Genomic DNA, 12,109 nt, shown 5'->3' with positions numbered 1-12,109 from the left:
TGCGTGGTGGCCACCAAGGCCAGACAGTGAGGCCTGGCTCTCATTTGTCGCCTCTTTCCTTCCAAGAGGTCAAAGCCTGGAAACTCCAGGACCTTTGGCTATCGTCCACTCTTTCCCAACACTTTCATTTCTCGATGATAATTTTCAACTTTATTAATTGTGCTTAATGCTTTGATCTTTAGTTCATTCATTCATTCAACAGCTGTTGGTTGAGTGCCTCCAGTGTCAGGTACAAAGTAGGACCAAGGACCTACTGTGTTCCAAGAACCAGGGATTCAAGAGTGGCCAAGAAAGACAGTGCTGTTGGCCTCTGGCCTTACACTGCAGTGGGGAGACTGGTGATAAGCAAGAAAACAAATGACTCTGTACCTTGATTGCAGGTGGAGATAGCTTCTTTTCTTTCTATGATGTTGACATGGGGCTTTCTGCCTCTGCCTTTTCTAACTCGAATCTCTGTCTTTAAAAAGCACAGTTAGTTTCCACTGGCATGAGATATCACAGTCTCTTAATTCATCATCTTGTTTGTTAAAATATTCTTTGACAACCATGTTCACGCCATTACACTTGGTCAGTTAGAATCACAGGACTCTGAGTTGGAGGCTGAACTTCAGAAAGGACGGTGACTTGCACAAGGTCACACTGCTGGTCAGTGAGGAACCAACGTGGGACCCCACGGCTGTGACCCCAGGTCTCTTTATAGATAAATTTCTCGTGTCAGAGACATGAGACTTGTGCAGAGAGCCCCATGGCTGATTTTCCATCCTTCAAAAAATTGATGGACAATCAAATGCAACCCCAACCAGCAGAAGCTGGGGGATGGCTTCAGGGGACAGGAATGCAGACCACAGACCCCAAGAAAGTCTTCCCATTGGACTCGTGTGCTCCGTGTCAGGCTCCTGGATCCCCGCACATCAGCTGCAATTTACAAAGCAGAGACGAGACATGAAGGTGAAGTGCCCGAGGGGGCCTACATTTTTCAAAGGGAAAAAAAAGGCTTAATTATATCTTTAAGAGGCACAGACACGCCGAGGAATACCAGCAGCGTCTGAGACCCGAAGCAGAAATGCCAAGGACGAGGATTTGGAAGATTAACACAGTTGAACTCAGCACCATGCCTTTTTTTTCCTGAGGCTCTGGGAAGTTGGGGAGGTAAACTCCCAGCAGGTAAGATGGACAAGGCAGCCGTGACAGAAATGCACCTCTCCCCGTAGCCTGCATTTTGCTGCCAGAATGGTCATTCTGAATAAAACGGCTCTCGCTCAGAGCCTTCAGAGGCTCCCCTTCCTCTCCTTGAGGACAGTTTTGTCTTCCTTCCTAGATCGTGGGGGCCTCAAGGACTGATGTCCCTTCCTTCCCCTCTCCTTCCTTCCCTTTCTCTCTCCTCCCTTCTTTCTCCTTCTTTCTTCCATTGCCTTCATCCCACTCAATAATTGTGACGGAGCTCCTGCTGTGTCCTGCCCCGGGCCCTGGGCTGCAGACAGTAGGACAGAGATGAATGCGATGCAGACCCTGCCCTGAAGAGGGCACGAACCCTGAAGGTTCCCTGCGATGGGCAGATGCAGTGTTACAGCCGAGCTCCCTCCAGGTACCAGGTGACACAAAGGGAAGCTGGACAGGCTTCATGAAAGAGGGCATAAGCAGTCCAGCTGGCCGCCAGGCCTGGCACACGGCAGATGCTGACTGCATATCTGTATGGTCAAGTGGATGGATGGAATTGGAGCCCTGGTGGAGGCTTTCTGATGTTTGCGATGCCACATATGGGCAGCAAGTGCTCCTCTCCTTCCCCTCCATTGTTTCCCTGCACGAGGAAGGTTGTTGGTGATTCTGAAAGAACAATGGTCTAGAATCGGTGATGAGGGGGAAGCCAAGAAACTGCTGACCCAGATTCCTGGTTCCGTGAGACTGATGAGGTGTGAGGTCCCTGGAGAAGCCCTTTACCACCTCCTCAGCCTCGTCTGCCTGTCTTTCCCCAAGATTAATACTGTTCCCAGAACTCGCCTGAACCTTCATACTTTTGGGCTTTGCACATGTCCTACCTGCTTCCTTGGCTCCTACTTATTCTTCAAAATCCAATTTAAAGTCAGTTCCTCTGTGGAATCTTCCTTAAACCTCCCCTGTGCAGAGTGGTCTCTATTGGATGGATAGATGGATGTTGAATGGTTGGGTGGATGGATGGATGAGGGATGGATGGGTGGATGGGTAGATGGATGGATGGATATAGGATAGACGGATGATGGATGGATGGATGATGGAAGGATGGATGGATGGATGATGGATGGATGGATGGATGTGTAGGAAAGCTGTGAAGAAAGAAGTGATATCAGGAGAAAGCCTGGGTTCAGTCAAGGTGAGGACAAGGAGGTGAAACTCAAGCTTGAACTAACCTGGGAATGGAGGGAACACATTCACCCAAACCAGACCTCCAGGGAAGTGTGGCTAGGCTGAAGAAGTAGTGGTCAGGTCTGCTGAATGGGCATGGCCTGAGAAAGGGAGCCCTGGGTTGACTAGGGCTATGGAGAGACTTGGAGAGTCAACGTGGACTTCAGGTCAGAGGAGAGGGATAGAGACGCTGATTCTGGAGAACAGGAAGGGAGGCACATTCCTGGGCACTGCTGTGTGCACTCACACAATTTCTTGGTTAACCCCTGCAGCACGCCTTTTTGTTCCGCCTGAATCATTTTTCTTGTTAAATGCAAAGATCCTGAGAAAATCTAGGCAGTGAATGTGACATGCATCAGAAATTCACCCTCCTCCCTGCCCTGTCCCTTCCCAATGCCCTTTTCACTCCTGCAGCCCTCTGCTTCCTCTTGTGTTTCTTTGTCTCATCATTTAGCCGTTTACAATCCGAACAATTGGCCACAGCATGGAGCTCTGGTCTCTAGCCATCACAGAAACTGAATGTCGTGAAGCGCCCTGATGTGATGTATTTATATGCAAACATTTTCTACACATTCAGAACTTTCCTTTCTCCTCAAATTTTAAAATCAATCCAGTAAAAATACTCGACACTTGTTCTATTTTTCAATCATGCAAGAGTTTAGCCGTACTTGAACTGAAAATCAACTCACATTTAAATATGGGGATGCTCTTTGACATCCAGTGGTCGTTTCTGAAGGAGAAGAAGGAGGACCTTGTATTTGTTTTCTTTCTGATTTTCAAGGTCACTATTTTTAATTCCTGTTTCACAGAAGAGGAAACTGAGAGTCAGAAAGGTTAAATAACTCATCTGGGGTCCCCCTGCTGTTCCCTGTCCCAGAGCCTAGCTCACTGCATCGGCACTTTCTCTTTCCTCTCTGTGCCCCGACTGAGCCCACCCAGGACAGCCCATCATTCTCTCTACATGCTTATTGAGCCCAGCGCCTGCACACATAGGTACGCCCAGAGACTTCTGTGGCTCTGGACTGTGGATGCTATTAAAGTTCCCACCTGCAGCAAGGAATCTGTATTTAAATGTGCATGTGTGTGTAATATAATTATTTTATAATATTTTGCAATATTTATATTTTATATTAAAATTTATAATAAATATATTGTATATATTAATAATATATAAATTACATATTTTATATAATACTAACATAAATTTATATAAAATAAAATATATAGATATGTATAAAAGTTTAAATTTAAAATACATATTTTATATATAATAATATTTATATATTAGATTTTTAATATATTTTAAACATTTATGTATTTATATTATATAGTAATAATATATAGTTTATAATATATATTTATATCACATATATCCTAATTATATGCTATATAACTGTAATGTATATTAATTATATGCTACATAAACATAATAATGATATATAGAAATATATATCTGATCATAGCTTGCAGAAGTGTACTCTCCACCTCCATTGCTCCCCTGTCCTAGAACAGTTCTCAGGCTCACCCAGCCCCTCTCTTCTTTCCTTCAAGCCCCCTGAACCCATCTGAGCATTGGAAGGGTAGTAATAACCTTCTCTGCCCCTGGGAGGGTGAGGTCAGCAGGTAACCCAGGCCACTGAGGCTGGTGGGTGCCATTGTTGGTCTCAGGCCTGGGGAGAGGAGAAGGTGATGCTGCTGGGGGCACGAGGGGGCAGGAGAGCATGGGGCTGTGATCCCCCCAGGGGGCCATGGGGGAGCCCCCACCCACCTGGCCCAGACTGTGCCCAAGGAGGGGCAGGCAGGAGTGGCCCGGTCATCAGGGGCGGCTGGCAAACCGAGGGCGGTGACAAGCCCATGTCTTTAGGTGGGAGCTGAAGATGTTCGAGGGCGTTCAAACAGGAAGATGTTCGAGGGCGTTCAAACAGGACAAAGCTGCAGTGTCATCACGGGGTAGGAGGAGAGAAAGGCTGCTGACAGCCCACAGAAGCCTGTGCTTATCTCTCCATCAGAGCTAAAGCCCTTGTTTGCTTAGAATCGCCTGGAATTCCACCCCAGCTGCTGGGCATTTCACTTTTGAAACCTAAGCCCAGGGAGTGAAAGGGGGGACGATGCATCCAAATTCCCCTTCTGAGCATGAACTTGGTGTTCCTGACTGGGAGCCAGCGCTGGTGCAGGACGTCCTCGCGACCCTTCAGTCTCCCCAGGGCCTTTGCTGAGTGCAGAGCGGGCGCCGAGGGCCCCCGTGCACGTTTCCTACGTCTGTGGCGGGGCTGTTTGTAGAAACCAGCCCGGAATCAGCGATTTGACACAGCAAACAATCAGTGGCTACTTCTCAACACGTGGTTGTGGAGCCGCCGGTCCAGGCCCGCTCTTTGCCAGCATCCCTGCAATGGTGTGCGGGGCTGCTGGTCATGCGCTCTTCCCAGCCCCGCCTTCAGTGACGTCCGTTGGTGGCTTGAAATCAGCCATGGAAATTGTCATATGGTCCAACCAGAGAGCCGGCTGTTCAGCAGTTCCAGCAAACCCCTGCCCCACATGACTCTGGGCAAGTCCTAATATCAGAGCAGGTGGGATGCAGAAGGGGCCATAGAGGTGGTTCATTCCTAAATGTCAACAGCTATTGGTGGCGCCTGCTGTGCGCCAGGCACTGGGGATAAGCCTGCAGGCTCTGCTAGTGCTGCTTCCTCTGCAGGGAAGGTCACCTCCTCCAAGAAGTCTCTCCTGACTCCCCCCGCCTTCCTCACTTCCATTCTCTCCCCTGCTGGACAACGTGCAGACTTCCGTCAGAGCACGGCACTTACCTAGATCCTCAGCTGGCTTTGAAACCAGGATTCTATTAGTTTTCTTTGTATCTGAGAACAGCTTCTGGAGGCTGTTGAGGAATGCATGAGTGCACATGAGCCTGCCGGTCTGGTGGGGACATCGCCCTGCACACCTGGAGCTCACACCTTTACCAGTCGCTGCGCTGGGGTATCTGGATCACACAGTGCGGAAGCACAGGGTCACGTGGCATCATTTGCTCGCTGAGGAATCTGAGCCCCAGAAAAGATGGCGGTCCCTCCACAGTCCAGCCAGGATGATAACACTCACCCTAGCCCCATCTGTCTCATCCCAGAGCGCAGGGGAGTTTTCTTTGTGAGCCTTTGGGTGCCCTGCCAAGGCAAGGCGGTGCCAGCAGGGCCTGGCCTGGAGATACGGAGCTGGCCAGGCACAGGTTTGGAGAGAGTTACGGAACCCACTCTTACCACCCAGTCCTTCTCCCCTGCAAATCTGCAGAACACCTGGGGTTGCTCCCTCTTCCACCTGGACCAAGCTGAGCTTTGTCTGTGCCCTGTACTCTGAGCCCCAGCAGGGGAGGCCACCAATCATGGCCTTTGCCTGGTCCCCACCCTGGTCCAGGCAGAACTCCCTGCCCCCCTCAGCAGCTTCACCCAGCAGGTTTCTGCTTTCCCAAGACCGACACCTGTCTCCCCTCTGCCGCCTGTCCTCCTTCTGATGGCCCTGGCCCATCTCTGCTGCTCAGGCTCGACCCACTCTGAGCCTCTGTCACCCGAACTGCCTCTTGCTCACCTGTTACCACAAACACTGAACAATGAGCTCAGGTGTCACCCTCCACAGAGGCATGGAGACTGAGGGATCCAGGGGTATGTCCCATGGGGAATCGGGACTTCCATGCTCCGATAAAGGGTCCTCAATGTGGCAGGGATCGCACCTGCTTTGTTTCTTCCCAAGGGTCAGAACAGGGCACAGTGCGTAGGAGGGAAGGGGACAGGTGTCTACTGGACATCCAATCCACGCCAGTCCCTTTCCTAGGCTCTTGAATCCTCTGTCAGGTAGATGGTGGTAGGGGAGGAAACCCGGACTCTAGGAGAGCAGGAGCTGGCGCTGACCCCAGGGGCCGTTTGACCCCGAAGCCCCCATGCACAGATTCCTCACAGTCCGAGCTGTGTGCACAATGGAAAGGCCGTGGTGAGCTCAGTGTCACTCGTCCCCGGGGGTGACCACGTGGAGGGAGATGCTATGCAGGGGACTCCAGCATCTGGCTCACAGTGGGACTTGACGAGGTCTAAGGCCCCTTCTAGCTCTGAAACTCCTCGAGGGAAATCATTTCCCAGATCTCCACATTGCTACGGTCCCTGCTAACTTCCAGAACATCTTCTGCTCTTTCCCCAGGAGTCGTGCGCCAAGTGCGGCCCATCGTGGGCCCGTTCCACGCCGTTCTGAAGCTAGAGATGAACTACGTGGTCGGGGGTGTGGTGTCCCACCGAAATGTCGTCAACGTCCACATCTTCGTCTCCGAGTACTGGTTCTGAGGGCCACATCATTGCTGCCGACGACTGTGCTCTGTCCCCGTCGTACCACCCAGACATTTCTTGATTTTATGTATTGTTTGTAGTGTTAGGCTGTCATGTATTAAGCTGGGCCAGAGGAATAAGTCCATCTGATGTATTTTGGTGTTTGAATAACGAGTCCAGTTACTCCACTGTTTGGTTGAAAACGTTGCTTGTTTTTTAATGCAAAGGTTAAATTTTGCTCCCTTTTTCTGCTTGTGGGCCAGGCATTGCTAAGGACCAACAAAAGAAAGATATTTTTCAGGGGGCAGCTCGTCCAAATCCTAGAGAAGACCGTTTCTTGCCCTGATTGTATGAATTTGACATTTAATACTTTTTTTTGCTAAAATCTGATTTTGTGTGCCCAATTCTGTAGACTAGCAGGTCTGACAAATTCTGCCCAGAAGCAGCATGACACACAATGCCTCGGGGAGTGCTTAGAAGGTAAATTGCAGTTCTGTGGAAACAGAAAAATCCCTTGGTAAAGACACAGCCTGTTAGGTGTGTGTGTGGCCCCAGGATGTTCCAGGGGAATGGCTGGGTTTTCTCTGCCCCCTGCATCGTCTTTTCTTATCATAGGTGGGAAAATAAACAGCTTTGTGATCCTCCTGATGGCCTGTGCATGGGAGTCTTTCAAGAAGGGGGCTCCCCACTAGCAAAGGGCCTGGGAATGTCCCCCAAGGCCTTCTCAAAGAACCTGCCTCCCAAGGTTCTGGGGTGGGACCCACAGTGTGTATTGGACAAGCTTCCCACCCACAGTATTTCTGATACCAGGCCCACCCTCTGAGAAGCATGGCACAAGTACATGCCATGCCCTACCAGGCAGGGCACAGAGCTCTAGCTTGTGACAGTGTCCCTCGTGGGCATTCGGATCCCCTCTAGCAATTGCTGGGGAGAAATAATGATTCTCTTCAGCGGGAAGGAGAGACCACCCGTGTGCACTGAGTCCCCATGCAACTGGCATGTGGTGCTTCACTGGCTCCTCCTGGCAGCCCAGCGAGGGGGGCATGATCATGCCCAACTTAGAGACGAGCAAACTGGGCTCAGAGAGAGGAACTCAACTGCCCAAAGTCCCATAACATTTTAGAGACAAAGAAGGGATTCAAATTCAGTTTCTCAGACTCCAAACTACTTTCCTCTCTAAAACCTGTGTTGGAAGAGACGTGGACAGACTGGATTTACGGGGTGTCCCGATAAATAACCTCAGCATGGGTGGTGGGGCCGAGAACACCCTCTACCCTGAGGCCACTTGGACCCACAGGGATTCAGCATCCAGGCCCTTCATTTCCACACGCTTCTCCTCCAGATCCTGCCCTGGGTTTATCCCGTCTTCTTAGACATCCCATTCACAGCCCAGAGCCTCTCTCCTCCCGTGCCCCAGCTCCTCTCAGCAGCCTGGACCCTGGCACTGGCTGAGAGCTCAGCCCCACACATGGGACTTCACCCTTGCTGGTTGGGATTTCAGTGTGGCTGGTGTTCTGGTAATTCAAACCAGCAGTACTCCAACTCTGCAGAACATGGTCTCTAACCACCTTGAGGAACTCCCAGCATTTCTGAGGTCACTTATTCGGGGTACTGGTCCCTCAAAGCCAGGCCTGGGCAGCCAGGCACAAGGCCTGCTGGGCCCTGGGCATCTTAGGCTGGTTAGAAGGAGAAGAACCAGTGGGGGGCTGGACGGTCCAGGACCTAGGTCCATGGATGAGGAGAGCACAGGGGACATATGAGCAGCTCTCAATGCCAGTGGATTGGTGTCTTGGCAGGGAAGCGAGGGGCCTGGAGTCTGACCACAGGAACGGAAGCCTCAGGATGAGGGGTGGGAAATGAGGAGGCCACGTGGGGTTCCGGTTTCTCACCTGCAGCTTGAGGAGCAAGTCTGCAGGAGCCAGGCAGTTCTGGTTTCTGGGAGCCTCACCCTTCCTGAGGCCTGGGTGGGGATGGGATGGGAAGACAGAAGCACTAGCTCCTTCTTAGAAAGGGCCCTCCCATACTCTTAATAGGGGTAAGATAGGAGCTGCCATTGGTGAGCAGAGCCAAGCCTCCTGCCGTTGATTGGCTCTCAGATAAGCACATGACCCTAGCTGGCCAATCGGCCCTTCCCAAGCGAGGGCGCACGGGCTTGGGAGCGGACAGAGGGGTGGGGGTGAGGGCAGGGAACTGCCTGGTGGAGAAACAGAGGAGAAGAGAGGCGGCTGAGACCAGGCCCTGCCTGACACGGAGTCAGAGAGGCGGAGTCCGAACCTCACCTTGGCAGGAACTAGCAGCATCTGCACAGTGGAGCCAGTAATCCCTGCCCAGCTGCCCTGCCCTCGGATGGCAGTGAGCAGCACTGGAGATGATGAGCGTAAAAGGGCTTTGCAACTGTAAAGTGCTGCGTGCCTGTGTGAGATCTTATTATCATTCATCGTTAAAATTTTAGTAACAGTGATGATGATGATGGTGATGATGATAACGGTTGCCACTGTCAAGCCGCATGAATGTGCTCCGGGAAGCCAGGCATCTTTTTAATTCTGCATTTCTTTTTTTTTAATCATCCGAAAGAGACTCAGTAGACAGTTGTGTAAATTACACACAAACCTAACTTTTCATATTTCATATCATGCTCTGGGTTGGACACCTGATGGACTGATAAGTATCCCATTATTACTGCAAAGTAATTACTGTCAGGGCCCAGCGCCGGCTACATCAGGGGACCAGCTAAAGGGAGCTTGCAGTGCCTCTGGGCACCCGACAACAGTGATCCTTCTTAATTGCGGCCTTAGAACAAAATAATTGAGGGGAATTGCTAAAGGGAAAGCAGTTTATAAGCAGGATGAGAAGGCAAACACACACAGACACCAGGTGGAATCATTTTTGCTGATCTCATAGTAGAAGAAACTTGGAGAGAAGGTTCCAGAAGGTCTGGTGCTGTAATGTTCTACCAGAAAGCTGTCTACTTTGAATGAAGAGAACGTACTATAATGTTCAGAGAAGCACCATGGCATGTGGCCGGAGCAGGCGAGTCACCTGGTGTCCTGGAGTGACCAGTGTTAAGGGTGGCAGGGCCCACCCTGCCAACTAGAACCCAAGGAGGTAAGCCAGGTTTTCTACGTCCCATCAAGGTTCTCAAGTTTGTTCAAGTGAAAAAACACCTGGAAATCATGGTGCATTTTTTCTTTCCTAATATTTTATTATGAAAAATTTCAAACATACAGTCAAGTTGAAAGAATTTTACAGTGAATGCCAGGGGACCCATTCTGGGTCCTGGGTTCTACCACTAACATTTTACAAGATCAATTTGCATTTTGAAGAAATGATGATTTGATGAGATACTAAATTGAACATTAAAAAAATGTTACCTTCTAAAAATGGGTTTTTGGAGTCTCCTTTTATTTTGCAGGAGTATTTTTTTAATAAATTTTATTTTTTTAGAACAGTTTTAGATTTACAGAAAAATTGTGAAAATAGTGAAGAGTTCCCATGTACCCTGCCCCCAGTTTCTCTATTATTAATATTTTACATTAGTATGGTACATTTGTTATAATTAATGAGCCCATATTGATACATTATTGTTAACTAAAATATATACTTTATTTTGGTTTCCTTAGTTTACACCTAATGTCCTTTCTCTGTCCCAGGATCCCACGTTACATCTAAGTCGTCACGTCTTCTTAGCTCCTCTGGGCTGGGACAGTTTCTCAGACTTGCCTTGTTTTTGCTAACCTTGGCGGTGTTGAGGAGGACGGGCAGGTGTTCTGTAGGAAGCTCCTCAGCTGGGATGTGTCTGCTATTTTTCTCATGATTAGACTGGGGTTTGGGGTTTGGGGGAGGAAGACCACAGAGGTGAGGAGCCCTTCTCGTCACATCCCATCAGGGCACATGCCGTCAGCATAACTGATCCCTGCGGTGTGGACCTGGGTCACCTGGCTGAGGTGTGTGCCAGGCTTCTCACTGTAACTTTCCCCCATCCATCCTGTCCTCTCTGGAGGAAGTCACTATGCACAGCCCACCCTTAAGGGGTGGGGAGTTATTCTCCACCATCCAGAGGGCAGAGTGCAGGAGTATTTTAAAGCAAATCTCAGACATCGTGTCACTTCATATTTAAATACTTTTTAATATACATTTCTACTAATAAGGACTTTGTTTTTTTTCGAGGAAGATCAGCCCTGAGCTAACATCCATGCCAATCCTCCTCTTTTTGCTGAGGAAGACCGGCCCTGAGCTAACATCTATTGCCAATCCTCCTCCTTTTTTTCCCCAAAGCCCCAGTAGATAGTTGTATGTCATAGCTGCACATCCTTCTAGTTGCTGTATGTGGGACATGGCCTCAGCATGGCCAGAGAAGCGGTGTGTCCGTGCGCTCCCGGGATCTGAACCCAGGCCGCCAGTAGCGGAGCGCACACACTCAACCGCTAAGCCACGGGGCCGGCCCGGATAAGGACTTTTTAAAACACAACCATCATGCCTGTTATACATAACTATATTAACAACAGTTCCTTAATATTTTCTAATAAGTGGCTTATATTTCTAATTCAGCTCAACAGCATTTAGTAAGATGGGTGTAAGGACCTTGGGGGATGATGGGAGATACAAAGATAAGGAAGACGAAATCCCACCTCCCTGGTGTGGGGAAATAGGGGCCAAAAGAGAAGGCAGTTATTTTCTTAACAAAAGGAACTTTTCATTTACCAAAGGATTCACTTTGGGACAGTTTTTCAAAACCAGCCTCAACCTTGCGTTCATGGCTTACAAAAAATGGACTTATCCCACTTCATCCTTTAAGCCTCAGCCCAAATTTGTCTCCCAGAGTTGGGGCTTCTCCCGGACTCCCACTGCCCAGGGCACAGACCACTTTATACAACATGGGTTTCAAGTATATAAGTACATACCCCAAATGCTCCCAGGCTGCCTGACCTGGAGTTCCAGGCGTGGTCACCTGGTTCCAGGCAGGGCTCTGGGCCACTCATAGGCCAGGTGATCAGAGCTGGGAACCAGAGGCTGGGCATGACGGGGAGGGGGAGTGATGTGAGCAGGACCCCTGTGCACCAGCTCCCCAGTCTGGGTGGAGCAGGGCAGGGAGGCCGTGGAGGACGTGGTGGCCCGGAGGACAACTGTGTCCCCCACCCCCCCACTTATTCAGTGAATGGAATAAAGTTTAAAGTTAGAAGGTACTATTACTCTATGTGTGGGCAATTGAATATTATCCCCCAGAAAGATATGTCCAAGTCCTAACCCACGGTACCTGCAAATGTGGCCTTATTTGGAAATAAATTCTTTGCAGATGTGATCAAATTGAGGATCTCAGAATCAGATCCTCCTGGGTTTAGGGTGGGCTTTAAATCCAATGACTGGTGTCTTTATAAAAGAAAGGAGAGAGAGATTTGTCACACAGACCCGGAGGGGAAGGCCGTGTGAAAATGGAG

At 49.7% G+C, this 12,109-nt stretch overlaps 1 protein-coding gene across 1 annotated transcript in view; it reads left to right on the top strand.

Moving 5' to 3' along the window:
• FBLN1 (fibulin 1) overlaps positions 1 to 7,320 on the top strand; it is an 86,103-nt gene extending 78,783 nt beyond the window's left edge. Inside the window, exon 17 of the mRNA XM_058568149.1 lies at positions 6,553 to 7,320. Within this exon, the coding sequence (XP_058424132.1) occupies positions 6,553 to 6,692 (140 nt within the window). The 3' untranslated portion in view covers positions 6,693 to 7,320. The remainder of the gene's footprint in view (positions 1 to 6,552) is intronic.
• Positions 7,321 to 12,109: the final 4,789 nt, after the last annotated feature.

This window comes from Diceros bicornis, chromosome 25, assembly GCF_020826845.1.
Source record: "Diceros bicornis minor isolate mBicDic1 chromosome 25, mDicBic1.mat.cur, whole genome shotgun sequence".
Lineage (NCBI taxonomy): Eukaryota > Metazoa > Chordata > Mammalia > Perissodactyla > Rhinocerotidae > Diceros > Diceros bicornis.
Note: the sequence above shows the minus strand (reverse complement) of the source record. Positions and strands in the feature narration are given on the sequence as shown.